Source organism: Callorhinus ursinus, unplaced genomic scaffold (assembly GCF_003265705.2).
Source record: "Callorhinus ursinus isolate GAN/ISIS: 27379988/994484 unplaced genomic scaffold, GSC_fseal_2.0 scaffold38, whole genome shotgun sequence".
Lineage (NCBI taxonomy): Eukaryota > Metazoa > Chordata > Mammalia > Carnivora > Otariidae > Callorhinus > Callorhinus ursinus.
The window spans coordinates 3,478,828-3,494,639 of NW_027397100.1; the positions used below are offsets into that span (position 1 = coordinate 3,478,828).

Below are 15,812 nucleotides of genomic sequence, written 5' to 3' on the forward strand. Positions count from 1 at the left end.
GAGGTTTGAGGAGCATGAAAAGGGAAATCAGAGGTAACCCCTTCAAAACCCAGCTGCAGGGCGCCTGGGTGGCTCAGTCGGTTAAGCATCCACGTTTGGCTCAGGTCATGATCCCAGGATGGGGTTTTCTGCGGGGAAACTGCTTCTCCCTCTGTCTGCGCCTCCCCCTGCTTGTGTGCTCTCTCTCTCTCTGTCAAATAAATAAAATCTTTAAAAAAAAAAACCAAGGAAAACAAAAACCCAGCTGCTTCCTGAGCAGCCCCGAGAGTCCATACTGAAGCCAGAGACCATCAGGCAACAATGGCACCAATCGGCTTAGTCAGATAACCTCCTGGTAAAGGTTGGAGAAGATGGGCTTGGACAGCCCTGTGGTTGGTACTGTAGCTGAGTAGTCTGGAAAAGCAGTAGGGCAAAGAAATGAAGGATATTGGCAAGAAAGGGGTTGATGTCATTGGACAGGGCATTTCTGCCACTTTTCCGTTTGTTCACAGTCTCTGGGAAACTTAACGAAGTCTAACTGTTCAGCTTGACATTTCCTACCTGAAAGTTTGATGTTATTTTAAAAACTGGAGGAGGGGCGCCTGGGTGGCTCAGTCGTTAAGCGTCTGCCTTCAGCTCAGGTCATGATCCCAGGGTCCTGGGATGGAGCCCCCGCATCGGGCTCCCTGCTCAGCAGGGAGCCTGCTTCTCCCTCTCCCACTACCCCTTGCTTGTGTTCCTGCTCTCCCTATCTCTCTCTGTCAAATAAATAAAATCTTTAAAAGAAAAATAAAAAATAAAAACTGGAGGACTTCATTGAATTTTCTGCCCCTGTCCATTTATAAACTGTCAAGGATCAGGGCTTATTCATACTGCTTTCTGGGGGTTCCCATTGTTTACATTTCTCAGTGTAGACAAGTATACCCATTTATCTTTATCCTTCATTTCTTATCTTTAAAATAGAATAAGGACCCCCTAACAACAAAGAGAATGCTTTATTCTCTTAAGGGGTGCCTGGGTCGTTCAGTTGTTAAGCGTCTGCCTTTGGCTCAGGTCATGATCCCAGCGTCCTGGGATCGAGCCCCACATCTGGCTCCTTCCTCGGCGGGAAGCCCGCTTCTCCCTCTCCCACTCCCCCTGCTTGTGTTCCTGCTCTCGCTGTCTCTGTCAAATAAATAAATAAAATCTTAAAAAAAAAATAGTGGCACTATTGATACTCATTTTGTGTTTTCTGGATGTTTTATCATGAAAATAGAAACAGACCCTGACTGCATATCATCCAGATGTTCAAAGTTTATTTATGTTGTTTCAATACACTGACAAAACACCACAGTTTGTAAATTTTTCTCCTTCAAGAGTCAAGAGTCACTTTATCTTAAACCAGAGAATTCTCTTAAAGCACGCGCACGCGCGCACACACACGGAAAGTACAAAAACAATTCCACCAAAGTGCATGTGAATGAAAGTGCAAACGGGCTTCATTTTCAAACTCTGGACTCATTCTCTCTGCTTCAGAAATTAAACAGAAAGGTCCTCACTGACCTCAGCCAGGGCTGGGCGGGGGCTGGGCGCGGCTGCGGCTGAGAGCAGGGCCCTGGCCCCGACTCCCTCCCTTCACCTGCACCCTGGTCAGCGGTCCGCGTGTGAAGATCTCCTCTGGGGACAGGATTGGGAGGAAGGGGCAGGAGGGCACACTGCTTTCCCCCTTTTTTCCGGTTTCTTTCCCAGGAGTTTGACGTGGGTGCAGAAAGTGCTGAGGCCTCCTTCTCGCGAGGCCCTGCGTGGGTCCAGCCTGCCTTTCCCGCGGCAGGCCTTCGTGGGTGGCCGGCAGGTCCGCCGCCCAGCCCTGCTCCTCGGGAGCGCGGAGGTCCCGCGGCACAGCCGCGCGGCCTCGCTGCCTTCTCCTCACACCACGAAGCCCGTTTCTCCTCAGTTTCAAAGAGGAGCAGACCCGGCCAAGGAGCTGGGGAGTTTCGCCACCACCCAAGGGAACCAAAGGACAGACGCCCAGACGGGCTCCTCCTGACTCTTGGCCAAGGGGACACCAAAGCGACCTCTGTAAAGCTGAGCCTCAGCCAGAGGCAGGGCCTGCCCGCTTTCTTCCCAGGAAGGGTGTGCTCAGAGCTGCCTTTAAGGGCCACAAGGGCGGGAACATCCGAAGTCCTGTGGGAGTTCAGCGGGGCGGCTGACTGGCTGCCCTGCAGAGCTGTGCGGGCCCATGTGACAGAGGGTCCCGTACTGGGCTGCGGCAGGACATCAACAGAGCTTTGGGTGTCCCACTTCTGTGGGAAAGCTAAAGCTTCATATTTTAACAGTAATAGCCCTTGACGTTTTCCCAGCGCTGAGCCTCACAGATGCACCTGTCCGGCACTTCTGAGGGTGCCCTATGGGCACACACATCACAGGACTGAGGGAATGGGCCTGGCTCTGCACCCTGCAGGCCCCTTGCAGCACCCGGGGCCACGGGAGGGAGCCTGGCGGTTGTCCCTCACCCCTGTGGGGGGGGGGGGCAGCTGCTGCCGCGCCCTCTGCCTCTGCCCCACCCTGGCTGGTTTGGCAGTGGATCAGGGGAGGCCAGGCCCCCACCTGGACAGAAAGGTTGAAGTCCCAAAGGCCCGGCAGGCCACCTGGCTGGCAGTTGCAAAGGGAGAGTGGTAAGAAAGGCTCACAGCTCACGGACACAGAGGATTCAGACAGAAGAATTCACCTTCCCAACTTCCAGCTTCAAGGGGACTTTGTAAGACTCCTCAAGAGCAAGACATTTACGGGACAGGCCGAATGTGATGTTGTGAGGTATGTGTGCTAGACCACGGCAGCAGGCCTGGCAGGCATGGGGTCCTCAGCCCGGGGGCAATACCTTGGCTGAGGTCCATGGCTGCAGGTGAGGATGCTGTGCCCAGCTTCGGGGACCATTGCGCCTGCTGGAGCTGCCCCTCTGGCCAAAGACCCGAGATTGTCTGACATACCCTTGGGCCGCCTCTTCCCCACACCTGATACAGGAAGGGCATATGGGGAACAGATGTGGAGCCTTAACCTTTTCTGCACAGGTAAAAAAGGCTCTAACCACCCACTCTGCTGGAAGCGGGCCTTGGCGTGGGCCACCAAGACGCCAGCTGTCCAGCACAGGGCATGCTCAGGAAGGCATCTTGGCTTGGAATCCCCCGCTTCCGGGCGAAAGGGAGAAAAGCAGCCAGAGACTCCCAGTGGATCCTTTGACAACCTATTTCCAAAGCTTACCCATCTAAGGGGGAAGGGCCAGTGGGGTCTGGGAGGGCCATGGCTGGGGGCCTGGCCCAGGAAACCCGACAGCGGAATGAGTACATATGTTTGTGGCTGGGTCACTTCTTGGTCGGAGCCAAGAAAAGAAAAGCATGGAGAGAGGTCCAAGAGAAATGAGCCTCTGACCGGAGGACTCCTGTTCAACCAGACTGTCCTTAACCGCTAAGAAAAAGACCCTTTGGTGATCACACAAGTCAGCTGGAGATGTGGGGTGGCTAGAGGCAGGGCCCCTCCAATCCACTCCCCCGGTAATGTTCCCCCCAGCCCAGTCACACCCTCACCGGTGTGCCTGGTGGCAGATGAGCCCCAGGACTCAGGGGCTAGGGCTCCCAAGTACCTTGTAGGAAGCAGCCCCGGAGAGAAGGAGGGCCACCCCTGGTAAGACGTAGAGGGTGGTGGGGGTATGGGTGGGGTATGAGGAACTCAAGTCGGGAAGGAAGCATCAGCTGCAGAGGGAGGCCCAGCTTGGGCTGGAGGTGAGCCCAGCCCTGAGCCACTCACTTTAAGGTGTCATCGGCGTTTTTGAACATGAGAATGGCGTTATAGATCTTCAAGGCTGGACCCAGCTTGACGCTCATGATCTTCACAATGTCCGCCTGTGTCAGCAAAAGGAAGGCCTCGCCGTCAATCATCTGAGGGGTCGGGAGAGGGAGGCGGAAGGCAGAGAAGGTGGAGAGGGCCGTGGGAAGGAGTGACGGACGGAGAGGTGGGGTATGCGTGGGGAGCGGGCGGGGGAGAAAGAGAATCGGAGTCAAGGATGCATGGGGGGCGGGGAGGACAGAGACAGGAAGAGGAAGGAAAAGGAGAAAGGAGGGAGGGAGAAAGGAAAAAAGGAAGTAGCGATGGGGACAGAGAAGGACAGAGATCTCCGCTGGCTCCCCCATGTTCACACACACTCTTTTTTTCTGCTGCCTGGTCTGATGTCAGTGTGTATGTGCTTAACGTCTTCTGAGTCCCCACAGACAGCGGCCTCAAAACACCTGCTGTTGTGCTTCCCCCACAAAGCCCCGGGTCAATGTCTGCGCTGCTGGCAGGTCAACAGGCAGACACCGGGGACACGCGCAGGGGATGCGGTGTGATGTACACAGTGTCACCTACGAGCTATTCTTGCGGGGGGGGGGGGGGGGGGGGGAGAGAGGATAGGAGAGTGATTTAGTCCGAATCTGGGCACACTTTCCTGAGCACCATCAGGGCCAACTGCCAGACTGGACAGACTGACTACCCATGAGACCATCCATCTGCTTTGCCCTAATGTCTCACTCATGACACATCCCTCGAATGACTGTTCTGTGTCCCAGCTGGAGAGAATCTTGATGTGTGTGTCCGAATGTATCATTTCAGCCCGACAAAGGCCACTCCCTGGAGCATGGACCAGATTCTGGGAAGGGTCATCCTCAGCTCTCACGGAGGTCCTGCCCCCCACTGAGACTCCATTTGATGCTGGCAGTCCACCCTGTGCCCCTGCTGGCCACTGCTTTTGTACCCCAGACCATGCTGAACCCCAGACCATGCTGAACTGAGATACGCAGCAGGTGCCCTGGGGGGGAGAGAGCCCTTCTTCTGACAAGGGGAGGATGCTGGAGCACCTAACTCTCGCGTGGCTCTGTGGCTAGCTGACGACTGCACTCAGGGAGCACTGGTTTATGACTGTTGTCACGGAGGGAAGACTTCTAACGGGTGCCACATGGCTCCATCTCGTGAAACAGGTGTGGTGAAGGTGTGCCTTAGTTATCAAATGGTAAGTTGTATGAGACTGGAAAGGCTTACTAATATCAGAGATGACAGAATCAAGATTTAAAACAATGAGACTATGAAACCAACAAAATAACATTTAATAGGGATAAAAGTAAAGTTTTACATTAGGTTAATTAAAAAAAAAATCCAGTGGTACAAGTAACAAACTGGAAAATGTGGTTAGACTATAATGGATAATTGATATAAAAGGCACTTGGGGACTTTCGTGACCTCCAAACTGGTCTGATGTGGCTATAATGAAGCTAGTGCAAACTTAATTTTTGATGAAAAAAAAGATATATATATATATATATAGGGTTTGTATCTAGGGGAAGAGAAAACAACTCAAATATTCATTAACAGGAGAACTGTGGGCTATTCATAAAATGGAGCACTACTCAGCAATACAAATGAACAAACTACTGGCATGCACAATAACATGGATGAACCTCAAAAACATTACAGAGTGAAAAGAGACAGACACCAAGAATAAAAGCTGTACCCCCATTTATGTGAAGTTCAAGAACAGGTATAACTAACTTACGGTGCTAGAAATTTGAACAGTGGCTGCTGATGAGGGCGGGGACTGACAAAGGGGCCAAGAAAGAACCCTCCACTTTGATGGGAATGTTTTATATCTTGGTTGAAGTACTGGGTTCAGGGTACATACATCTCACAAAACTCGTGGAACTGTACTTTTAGGATGCGTGGATTTTGCTCCATGTACATTTTTATCCTCATTAAGAAACATCTGGGTGTCGGTTCAACAATTCTAACAAGAGTGCCACTGTGCTGAGTGCAGCTGATAAGGGGGGGGGAGGCCGTGTCTGTGTCAGGGTGGGGGGTTGAGGGGGATTCTCTGTACCTTCCTCTCAATTTTGCTGTCAATTTAAAACTGCTCTATAAAAATAAAGTCCTTTTAAAAACAAAACCAAAAAGCAGGTACTGGAGAACCCCACCAGCATGTTCTGTGCTGGTCAGAAGGCATCTGAAACCGGTGTACGGCTCTGAACACATACGTTACAGTACGATCACCAGCCTAGGAGGCAAGCACCCAGAGCGGGTGGAGTTATCCTCCGCCACGCAAGGATACTATGAAGAACTGGCTGTGTTGGGTCTGGATAAAGAGATTCTTCTCAGGGGAGAGGAGCAGACTTCTTTATTATGGGCGCCTGACCTGTAGGGGGCCTCTACCGGGAGTTGAGACTATGATTTCCTGGGTGATGGGGGATGGATGTGTGTATTCTTTGGAAGGCAGATCTAAACAAACTCCAAGGTCCCTTCCAGTTTCAAACTGTGTAAATTGGGAGAGTCACGACAAAGTTCTTTACTTAAGGATGACTATTAAGGGCCAGAACCACCACTGAGCCCCCACTGTACCAGGCATTCTTATAGAGTGATAGGATTTGTGTATTATTCTATAGCAGGCTAGTGATATAATTATACTAGACATTCTGGTACAATGATCCATTCATCATTTCCAACGCTCACGACGGCCCTGCAAGGTTGTCATCAACTTAGCCCTCATTATCCCTTTTTATCTCATTTTATAGATAAGAAGATGCCGACTCAGACACAGTAAAGAGCTCAAACTGGCAGAACTGGGATTCACACCCACACTGTCTGTGAAGCTAGGGTTCTTTTATGTACAACTCACTGCTTCTTATCCTCAGTAAGCTTTTGGGTCTTGGAATTAAGTATATGTTAGGATCCTTGCAGTAAAAGGCAGACGTATGCCATTCAAGACCCACTTTAACTCACTGTCCCTAGTGAGCTAGGTCTGGAAGACAGGCTGGGTGCAGAGCAGAGGAGTGAATGGAGCCCTGTCTCCAAGAGGCATTTTCCTTCCTGCCGTGATCTGAACACAGGGTTTGCAAGCTGGGCCACAGTCCATACCGGGTTTTTCCCAGAGACGTGGGTCACTGTGACCAGTCTCCCACAGGCAGGACAACAGAGGGCCCTCCCTAGCAGGGGGCAGCGCTGGCGAGGGCATCCGCTCCCTGGTCGCCTCAGTGGCTGACCCTTCTGTCCCCACTCTGCACTTGCACCTCACCTCATCTTTGAAGAGTCGTGCCTGGTCCTCACAGCCGGTCAGGGTGTGAACGAAGCTGAAGACCTTGGAAACCAGAGAAGCACGTGTTGCCAAGGGGACGGGGGCTTGGGAGTGCAGGGGGAGGCGGGCCCACGTGCACTTGGTGCTCTCTGGGCTTGGACAGCGTCGCTTTTTCTTATTAGCCTAAGAGGACCCTTGCGTCTCTGCCGCCGGGTGAGCAAGGTGGGGCCCAGGTGAAGCGTCTCTCCCGCCAGACTTGCATGGGAACTAGCAGCACGTCCCTCCCCCACCCACCAGGGGAGGCCTACAGAACCATCTCGCAGCCCCTGCCGGGCACCAAGAGGGACGGCGGACAGGCTGGAGGGGCAGCAGATGCTGTGAGGAGCAGCGTCCGCCTCTGCCTCACCAGGGCCTTTGCTGAGCCCTCCTGCCAGGCTGTGGTGAGAGGGCAAAGTAGGGGACAGGAACGGGGACGGGTCCTCGCTCTCACCTCGTCAATGGTCCACTTGGCAACCGTCGAGGCCGAGATGCCCGCCACTCCCGGCAGGAGCTTGCAGTGCTGCTCCCAGCACATGGACAGCGAGCGGTCCGGGTGGGCCGACAGGGCCGACATGAAGAGGGACTGGTGCATGGCGTCGGCGGCTAGCGCTAGAGGCAGAGGCCGAGGCTGCAGGCCGATGCTGAGGACTCAGCTGCTCCCCGAGGCCCGCTCGTACCCATGCCCCTCGGGAGGACAACGGCCCCCTTCTGAGTGAGAGTCTCGCAGAGCCAAGAGGGAGGGCGACGGGACCCCTCATGCACTGCTCGCTCCCCCTGGTTAAGTGAGTCTCTCGCTTTACGGACTCTCGGGAGTCAGCCGTGAGGAAGGACCCGGCCCCATCTCTCTGAGGCTGTATCACCCTGGGCCCCACAAGATGCTGAGGCATTCCCAACAGTTCTCCAGATGCTCCACACCAGAATGGCCTCTAACAGCCAAGACTCTCAGCCTGGGCAGCAGAAGCCCGTTCGGTTTGCCCTCCTTTTCCTGAGGCCTTTGAGGCCCTGACCAACTGAAGCAGAGTCAGGGGGTCTCCGTGTGGGAACCCCCCGCCCCCGTAAGCTGTGGCCACTGTGTCTGGCTCCGCTCCTCTCCCCTACCCCACCCCAGCCTGCTCCGCTCCACCCCCTGCCTACGCTGCCCGCCGCTCTGCCTGGGGCCTGCCTCCCAGCCTCCAGCCTCGGCTGCTGCTAGGGGGTCTCAGGAGTGATGCTGCTCTGCGGGGCCTCCTCCTTGGCCAGGCCCGGCGCTCACCTGCCTGGACTTCAACTCCCTTTGGCCTCTCTGACGAGCCTGGCCCCTGCCTACCTTGCCAGCCTCAGCAGGCCCTGAGCCATGTGGCCTCTGCCCCACGGGGCCTGCCCTGCCTCTCTCTGCCCACAGCCCAAGAGAGCTGCCTCTTTGCTGTTCACTGGGCGTCAGTTCTGGACCCGAGGCTGCCCCTCGCCACCGCCCCCTTCTCGTCACAGACAGTCCCTGCCCTGACCCTTTGGTCCCCTTAGCTTTGGCCTTTCGCCCCGACCCTGCCCCTCGCAACCACCCGCTGAGCCTCCAGGATCCTATTAGGATCTCCCCGCGCCGCCCTCTGTAGCTCCTCCTGCCTGCTGCCATCCCTGCTCATCGGACCCCAGGAGCCAGCCTCCAGCCCCACGAGGGAGCCGCTCCCGGGCGCCGCCCAGCCAGCTCTCGGTGCCCGCCGGCGGCACCAGGAGCCTCTCCCTGGGCAGCCTCCGCCCAGCGCTTCGTCTCCTGGCCATCTCCTGGCCATCTCCTGGCCAGAGGAGGTTTGGCCTCCTGCCTCTGAGGCCGTTTCTGGTTCTCCACGTACCAGCGGAGGGGTCTTGGGGGACAAGGCCAAGAGGCTGTAGGGAGCCCTGCTCCTTCTCTTTCTTCCCCAGAGCACGGGATGGGGGCTCTCGCGGGCAGCAGGTGTCTTATCGAACTGTGAGCCAACTAGGGACAAGTCAGAAGCTGCTGGGTTTTTGGTTTCTTTGGCCTTACAAACAACAGAAATGTATTCCTCACGGTCACAGAGGCTGGGAAATCCAAGATCAAGGCAGCAGCAGATTTGGTATATGGTGAAGGCCCACTTCCTGGCTAACAGCCAACTTCCCTTGCTGGGTCTCATATGGTGGAAGGAGCAAGGGAGCTCTTGGGGGTCTCTTTTATAAGGGCACTGATCCCATTTGTGAGGGCTCCACCCTTATGACCTAACCACCTCCCCAAAGCCCCACCTCCTAATACCATTTGGTTTCACATATGAATTTGTGGGGGGGACACAAACATTCAACCTATAGCATTATTATTATTATTATTGGGTAAGCCCTTCCTCACCCTCTCCCGCCATAGCCTCAGTCTCTGGAAAGACAACTTCCCAAGTTCTCAGGATGCTTCTGGAATGAACACACAGGCATGCGCCTCCTGGTGGTCAGAACCTGGCCCTGGACGGGAAGCTGGCCAGGTGTCCCACAGTCAGGTAGAGAAGATGCCCACTATAGTCCCGTCCCCAGAAGTCCTCACTCTGAGGGCAGGGAGGCTGGCCAAGCCCCTCCTCACTCAAGCCTGAAGCCTCAGGAAGTGCCTTCTGCTTCCACCAAGAGGAGTATGGAACGGCAGCTCGAGGAGGTCAGCCACACACACAGGGCTAATAATACCAGTAGGTACTGGTGCTAAGCCCTTTACTTGACCTTTTTATTTAAGCCCCCTACTACCTTCTGAGGTGGGCATATCATCAGCATTGCACAGATGAGCAAGCTGAGGCTCAGAGGGGGGTCACCTGCTCGAGGTCTCCCAGCCCGTAAAAGGCCGTCTGACTCCAGCACTGTGCTTTTAACGACCATGCCATATAGTCCAGGTTGCAGAGACTGTTCCTGAAGAACTGGAAGAGCTTAAGTCCTGTCCACAAACTGAGCACTGAACCAGGTGATCTCCCATGGTCTCTTCTAGCCTTAAGACCATGGGCATTCAACTCAACTAAGGCAAGAGCCCTAGCGCTCCTGCTATCTATCAGGCCCTGTGCCGGTGGCTGAAGACATGAGGTGAATCTGTCACCCAAAGGAAGGCTCAGTCACCTTGTCCCTCCCTTTGGAGCATGCTATGGGCTTCACTGTATTCCCCCCAAATTCATATGTTGAAGCCTTACCCCCAGTACCTCTGAATGGGACTATACATTTAATCCTTGACCAATGTGGGGGTGAGGGGCACCAACACCCCATGCAGTCAAAGTCCATGTATAACTTTGACTTCCCCAAAAACTTCACTGCTAATACCCCACTGTTGATTGGGAGCCTTACCAATATAAACAGTCAATTAACATAGATTTTGTATGTTATATGGGTTATATACCGTATTCCTACAATAAAGGAAGCTAGAAAAGAAAATGTTATTAAGAAAATCATAAAGAAAACACATTTATAGTACTGTGCTATAAAAAATCCGCACATAAGTGGAGACACGCAGTTCAAACCCCTGTTGTTCAAGGGTCAGCTGTGTTGGGAGACGGGTCTTTCAACAGGTGATTAAGTTCAAATGAGGCCGTTAGGGTGGGCTCTCATCCAGTCTGGTGTCCTGACAAGAAAAGCAATTTTGGACATGCGCAGAGAGACACCGGGAGCACACAGGCACAGCGGGCAGACCACGGGAGGACACGGCGAGAAAGCGGCCACCTGTGAGCCAGGTGTGAGGTCTCAGAAGAAACCAACCCTGCGGATACCTTGATCTTGGACTTTTGGCCTCTGTACGTGTGAGAAAATAAACTTCTCTGTGGGTTAGCCACGGAGTCTGTGGTACTTGGTTGTGGCACCCAAGCTAAGACAAAGGAGATGGAGGGGTGAGCTGACATTTGGACTAGGTGCGTTCAGCCTGCTACACCAGCACACAGAGCAGATGTCAGACCCGAGTCTGAGTCCCAGCTCTGCCCCTTACAAGGCGAGTGACTTCACCTCTGAGCCTCCCATTCCTCTTCTCTCAGCAAAAGAGAATGGTGTCCACGTTCCAGGATGCCTGTGAGGGTCAGCGACCATGTCCGTAAGGCACCTGTGACAGTGCTCGGCCCTCAGTAGGTGCTCAGTATGTTATTGCTAAGTACTATTCCTAAGTACTATTATTTCAGGTACTCGATGCCTGAAAGAAGTATTATTCATGTCCTCAAATGAGACTGAGACTCGGAAATATGAAGTGACTTGCTTAAGGTCACACAGCTAGACAGTGAGAGCCAGGCCTCCCTCCCAGGAGGCCTAGAGGCTAGAGGAGCAGGGCTAGGGGGCATCCTCCGGCCACACAGTGGGGAACCCAAGGCCCAGAGAGAGGCTCTGTGTCTCCTGCAGACTCACAACAAGGTCTTGGGTGAGGTGGGACTGGAACCCGCGGGGACTCCTGTGCTCTCACCACTGCAAGGACGTGAAAGCAAGAGGCGGCCACCCCACCCGCTGCCCCCTCCGGGTCCCCCTCGTGACTTCTCCCCCCAGTTACCACACACTCACTGTGAACATTTTGTGCAGGGCATGCGGTAGAGGAGTCAGGACTTACTCGAGAAATCTTCTTGCGGGATCTTCCGGTACTTTGGAGGACGGCCAATCCTGGAGAGAGAGGGACCGGGTCCGTGGCAGGGAATCAGTGCCTGGCCTGGCCCCAGAGGACACGAGTTCCTGCACCCTTGCCCTCCGCACCGGCCGTGATGGCGAGGCTTCTTCCTTAGGGAGAAGCCCGTGAGGTTCCTCTTACGGGCCGAGGCCTCTGTGTCGGAGAACTCCGCCTTCAGCCGACTCTGGTTCCTCTCAGCCAGGGGGCAGCCCGAGAGGCAGTGGTGAGCTGTAAACTTGCCTGTGACGTGGCCGGAACCATCACAACCAGGAGTGGGGCACTTCCTGGGCAAGAGGAAGAAGAAGAAGGCTTAAGTTGGGCTGAATCCCCACTTGTTCCCACTGAGCCCTTCCCAGCGCTGGCCCCATTCGGAGAGTGTTTTGGGGAGCCTTGATGGGCCGTGCACTGGAGGTGTAGGAGAGCCCCTCCCTGAACAATGCCTGAGGGTCTCTTAGCAGGAGCCCCTCACTCACCGGTGGTGGAAGCTGTACTTGGAGGTCCTAGTGTGTGGCAGGCTCCGACAGCTGAGAGGGGGACAGCCCCCAGGGGAGGCAGAGCTGGGCTCTCTGGGTCCTGGGGGAGCAGGAAGAAGAGTTAGCATAGGGTCCTGGGTTGGGGGTGGGATGGGGGGATGGAGGGCAGGGAGGGCAGGAACAGTTTCTATGGGGAAGCTCAGCACTAGGAGCTAGCTCCCCAGCTGCGGGGCCCTAACCTAGACCGTGACATCATTTCCTGCTACTGAGGATCTGCCCCTCTTTGGGGTATGGGGGCTTGGCTCTCATTTCATGCTGAAACCCCAGGTGCCCTGTCTCTGAGAGGAGAACCCTAGGGGAAAAGATCAACTCAGAGCTGGAGTGGGCGAGGCAGCTGAGAAGCCACACCAGGCACAATTATGTTACCCTGTCTGCTTCCCTGTTTCATTCTCAAGGCTCTGGTAACTTGCTTTAGGCCCTACTCATACTTGGAGAATAATCGAGAAGGATCAATACCCCATGTGTCTTGGAGCTGGGAGGTCTGATGACCTGACCTCCCACCCCACCTACAGGGACCAGGATTGTAGTTAAGGTAACCTGGTTTCCTTAGCAAACATAATGTCTGCTCTGTGAGGCTCTGCTGGATGCTGAGGGAACTCCCCGGGTGCATAACTCTCTCCGAGGCTCATGATCCCAAGTGAGCTTGCCCCTGGACAGCTCAGTACCCTAAACCCAATAGCTGGGGAAGCCAGAAGCGTGGCTCAGTGTAGCAGAGACCACTGAGGCAGGGAGGATGGGGGAATCCCACAGCTCACTGTGGGCACTAGAGCCCAGCTGTGCATGTCGGTCAGAATCCCTTGGGCAAGCTATAGGAGAGGGACTGTCAGAGCTCACGGGGTTGGGTTGGACATCAGTAGGAAAGGGTCAGAGTGTCCTAAGGGTACACACGGAGAGGAGGCTGCAGGGGATGCCCTGTCTTGGAGCACCAGCCCGCGGGGTGGATGTCCGGGTGGTCGGCGTCAATCCAGAAGTCATAGGCATGACTCCAGCCATCAAAGTGGAGCTGGGGAGAAAAGGCCGTTGGAGGTCAGGTGTTCCTCGTGGAACCCAGCTCAGCCAGGAGGTCCTCCAGGCTCCTGGTGGCTCTCCCTGTCCCCGGGGCCCGTCAGAAGCGACATCCTGGATGGAAGAACCAAGGGGCCAACCTCACAATAACCCACCTCCGCCACCACATTTTCCAAGGGCCTCACTCATTTAAGTTACTGGCATCTTCCATTAATCCAGGCACAGGACAAGGGTCATCAGGCCCACTTGATAGGCTCAGAGAGGGGAAATGACTGGTCCCAGCCCACAAAGATAAGTCACAGATGAGGCTAGAGCAAGACCAAGTTCTTCAACCTCGAGTGTAGAGCTCTCTTCCTAAACCTGCAGCCTCCCTTATGTCTGGCTCATGCCATGCCCTTGACCTCTGGCCAGTGTACAGAATTCCTGCCCAAACAGCCTGTCCACTCCCTTAGCCCGAGGTGCCCGGGGCCACCTTTATCCGATGGTCCTCCACATCTTCCACGCTGGCTACGCGCACCAGGGCTGGGTTCCTGCGGTCCACGGCTTCCAGTTTCATGTTGACCAGGAAGCTGTGTGGGGGCCGCTGCAGGGGACAGCAGCTTTCAGGCCAAGGCCCAGCTCAGCGGAGCCGAGGCCCTAAGGAGGGGGAGCCCAAGTGCTGTGCCTTGGAAATTATGGCCTGCCAAAGTGGGGAGCACTCCATTTGGCTGGCCAAGTGCTCCATGCCTTCCCAGAGGTCAACTCTGGGAGCAGAGAGAGCTGACTCACCACCTTGAAGGCCCAGGTGGGCACAGCAGAGGCCCCGGTTTCTTCCAGATATTTCTCCCAACAGAAGCCATCAGGGTCTGGATAGTCTGGAGGAGAGGATGAGAACAATGTCTCGGGACCAGGAACATGGAAGGGGTACAGCACCCCACCCCCCACCACCAGAGCCAGCTCCCGGCAGAGGCTCCTGAGACAGAGGGGTGCTGGCCAGAACCAAGCACATCACCACCCCACAGTTCACAGGGCTGTCTGGGAAGCCTGGCTCCCATTCCCCATCCTTGGCCCTGCTGCTCCAGCCCCAGCCCCAGCCCCATTGGAAACTTTCTTTGCTTTGGAACCCCGCTCCTGTGCTGAGGGGGTCATTTAACTTTCTTCCTTAAACCTCAGCAGAGCCGGGGGCTAACAGGTCTCTCCTAACATCAAAGACTTCTCAACTCCCAAGCAAAGAAGATGAGGCTCCAGGACACTTCCATCCCCTCACTGAGATCCTAAAGACCCAGCTAAGGAGGCACTGCTAAGGGATCGGAGGAGAGGGCTGTGGGGCCAGGCCCAGGAAAGGGCTTTTTCTCAGGCTGCAGGGTCACCTTGTGGAGGAGTGAGGGGCTTTCCTTGCTTCTGGCACCAGCCCACCGGGTGGATGTAGGGACTGCTGGGGTCACACCTGAAACCAAGAATACTTCACTGTCCCGAGTGACACTCTGAGGATGATGGCAGCACGGCTTTAGTGCCCTCCCTCACTCTGCTGCTTAGGGACAGCTACACCGATGGCTGATAAAAAAGTCTGAACGCTGCAGCATTAACTACAAACGCTAGGACTCCCGTAATGTCGAAGGGAAAATCATGAAACACAGCGGCTTGCTCAACCTAACCTTGGTATTTTTAGATGAAACAACTAATATTACATTGTGTTTCTTAGGATGCAGATCAAAGCCAGTGATACCCCAGAGCCAAAATCAATGTCAGGCCCAGGCAGGGGCCACGTGGCGCCTGAGGTCTGAAAGTACTGCCTCCGGCCCCGGCCACCCCGCCACCCCCAGGCCAAGTCTGGGCCCTCCCACTACCAGTAGTCGTAAGTATCGTCCCAGTTGTCAAAGTGCACTAGGAAGCGGCTGTCCACCACGTCGGTCACGCTGGCCACACAGACGAGGGACGGGTTCATGCGATCCACCGCCTCCAGCTTCATGCCCACCTGGAAGCCCAGGGGTGGGGGGCTCTGGGGGCAAGAAGAGGGGCTGCCATGGCCAGGCCCAGGCTGGCTAGCACGAACCCAGAACCCCCTGGCACAGGAAGGAGTAGGTTCTCTAGGAGTCACGCCTGGGGTGGGGCGGGGCGGGGTAGGGGAGAAATCAGCTGAGAAAGAGGGTCCCTCCAGGGCAGAATCTTAACCCCCAGCCCTGAGCCACTCGGGAGCTTCCAGTCTCCAAGGTATGCTTACAGGCAGCCTCACAGGCAGGAAGCTACCCATTCACCCCAAGGAGTCGGCCAGGGTGAGCACAAGCCTCTCCTCCCCAGATGAGCCTGGCCTAGCCTGCACTGAGGCAGCTGGGGCAGCAGTGGGGTGTTGGGGAGAGGGGAGGAAGGGCATCTGTCAGGCATTAGCTTTAAAAGCTGTCATCTCCCCCCTGACCTTTACTACAACCCTATGGAGATGGGTACGATCATCCCCATTTTGTAAGTTAAATAACATGCCCAGGACCGCAGTGCCAGTCAATGGTGGGGCCAGGAATTAAACAGCTTGACTTACAAGACTGCATTCCCTGTCCTAATAGTGGGTAGAACGCCCCCAATCACCTGGGAACCTGGGGTCAGACTGCGGTGGGGGAGGAAGTGTCCCTGTCTGTGCGGC

At 55.3% G+C, this 15,812-nt stretch overlaps 1 protein-coding gene across 10 annotated transcripts in view; it reads right to left on the reverse strand.

Moving 5' to 3' along the window:
- Positions 1 to 1,263: 1,263 nt before the first annotated feature.
- The window catches only part of L3MBTL1 (L3MBTL histone methyl-lysine binding protein 1), a 28,344-nt gene continuing 13,795 nt past the window's right edge, over positions 1,264 to 15,812 (reverse strand). For 2 of the 10 annotated variants that reach the window (XM_073880405.1, XM_073880403.1), the window contains 9 exons: positions 15,028 to 15,179; positions 14,551 to 14,627; positions 13,970 to 14,055; positions 13,674 to 13,784; positions 13,085 to 13,199; positions 12,137 to 12,236; positions 11,610 to 11,947; positions 7,536 to 7,693; positions 5,021 to 7,108 (listed from right to left, as the gene is read on the reverse strand). In XM_073880405.1, coding sequence (XP_073736506.1) covers positions 6,767 to 7,108; positions 7,536 to 7,693; positions 11,610 to 11,947; positions 12,137 to 12,236; positions 13,085 to 13,199; positions 13,674 to 13,784; positions 13,970 to 14,055; positions 14,551 to 14,627; positions 15,028 to 15,179 — 1,479 coding nt within the window. In that variant the 3' untranslated portion in view covers positions 5,021 to 6,766. Of the gene's footprint in view, positions 3,891 to 5,020; positions 7,109 to 7,535; positions 10,650 to 11,609; positions 11,948 to 12,136; positions 12,237 to 13,084; positions 13,200 to 13,673; positions 13,785 to 13,969; positions 14,056 to 14,550; positions 14,628 to 15,027; positions 15,180 to 15,812 lie in introns of those variants that run through there. The other 8 variants (XM_025875331.2, XM_025875623.2, XM_073880407.1 and 5 more) reach the window with 8 other exon arrangements.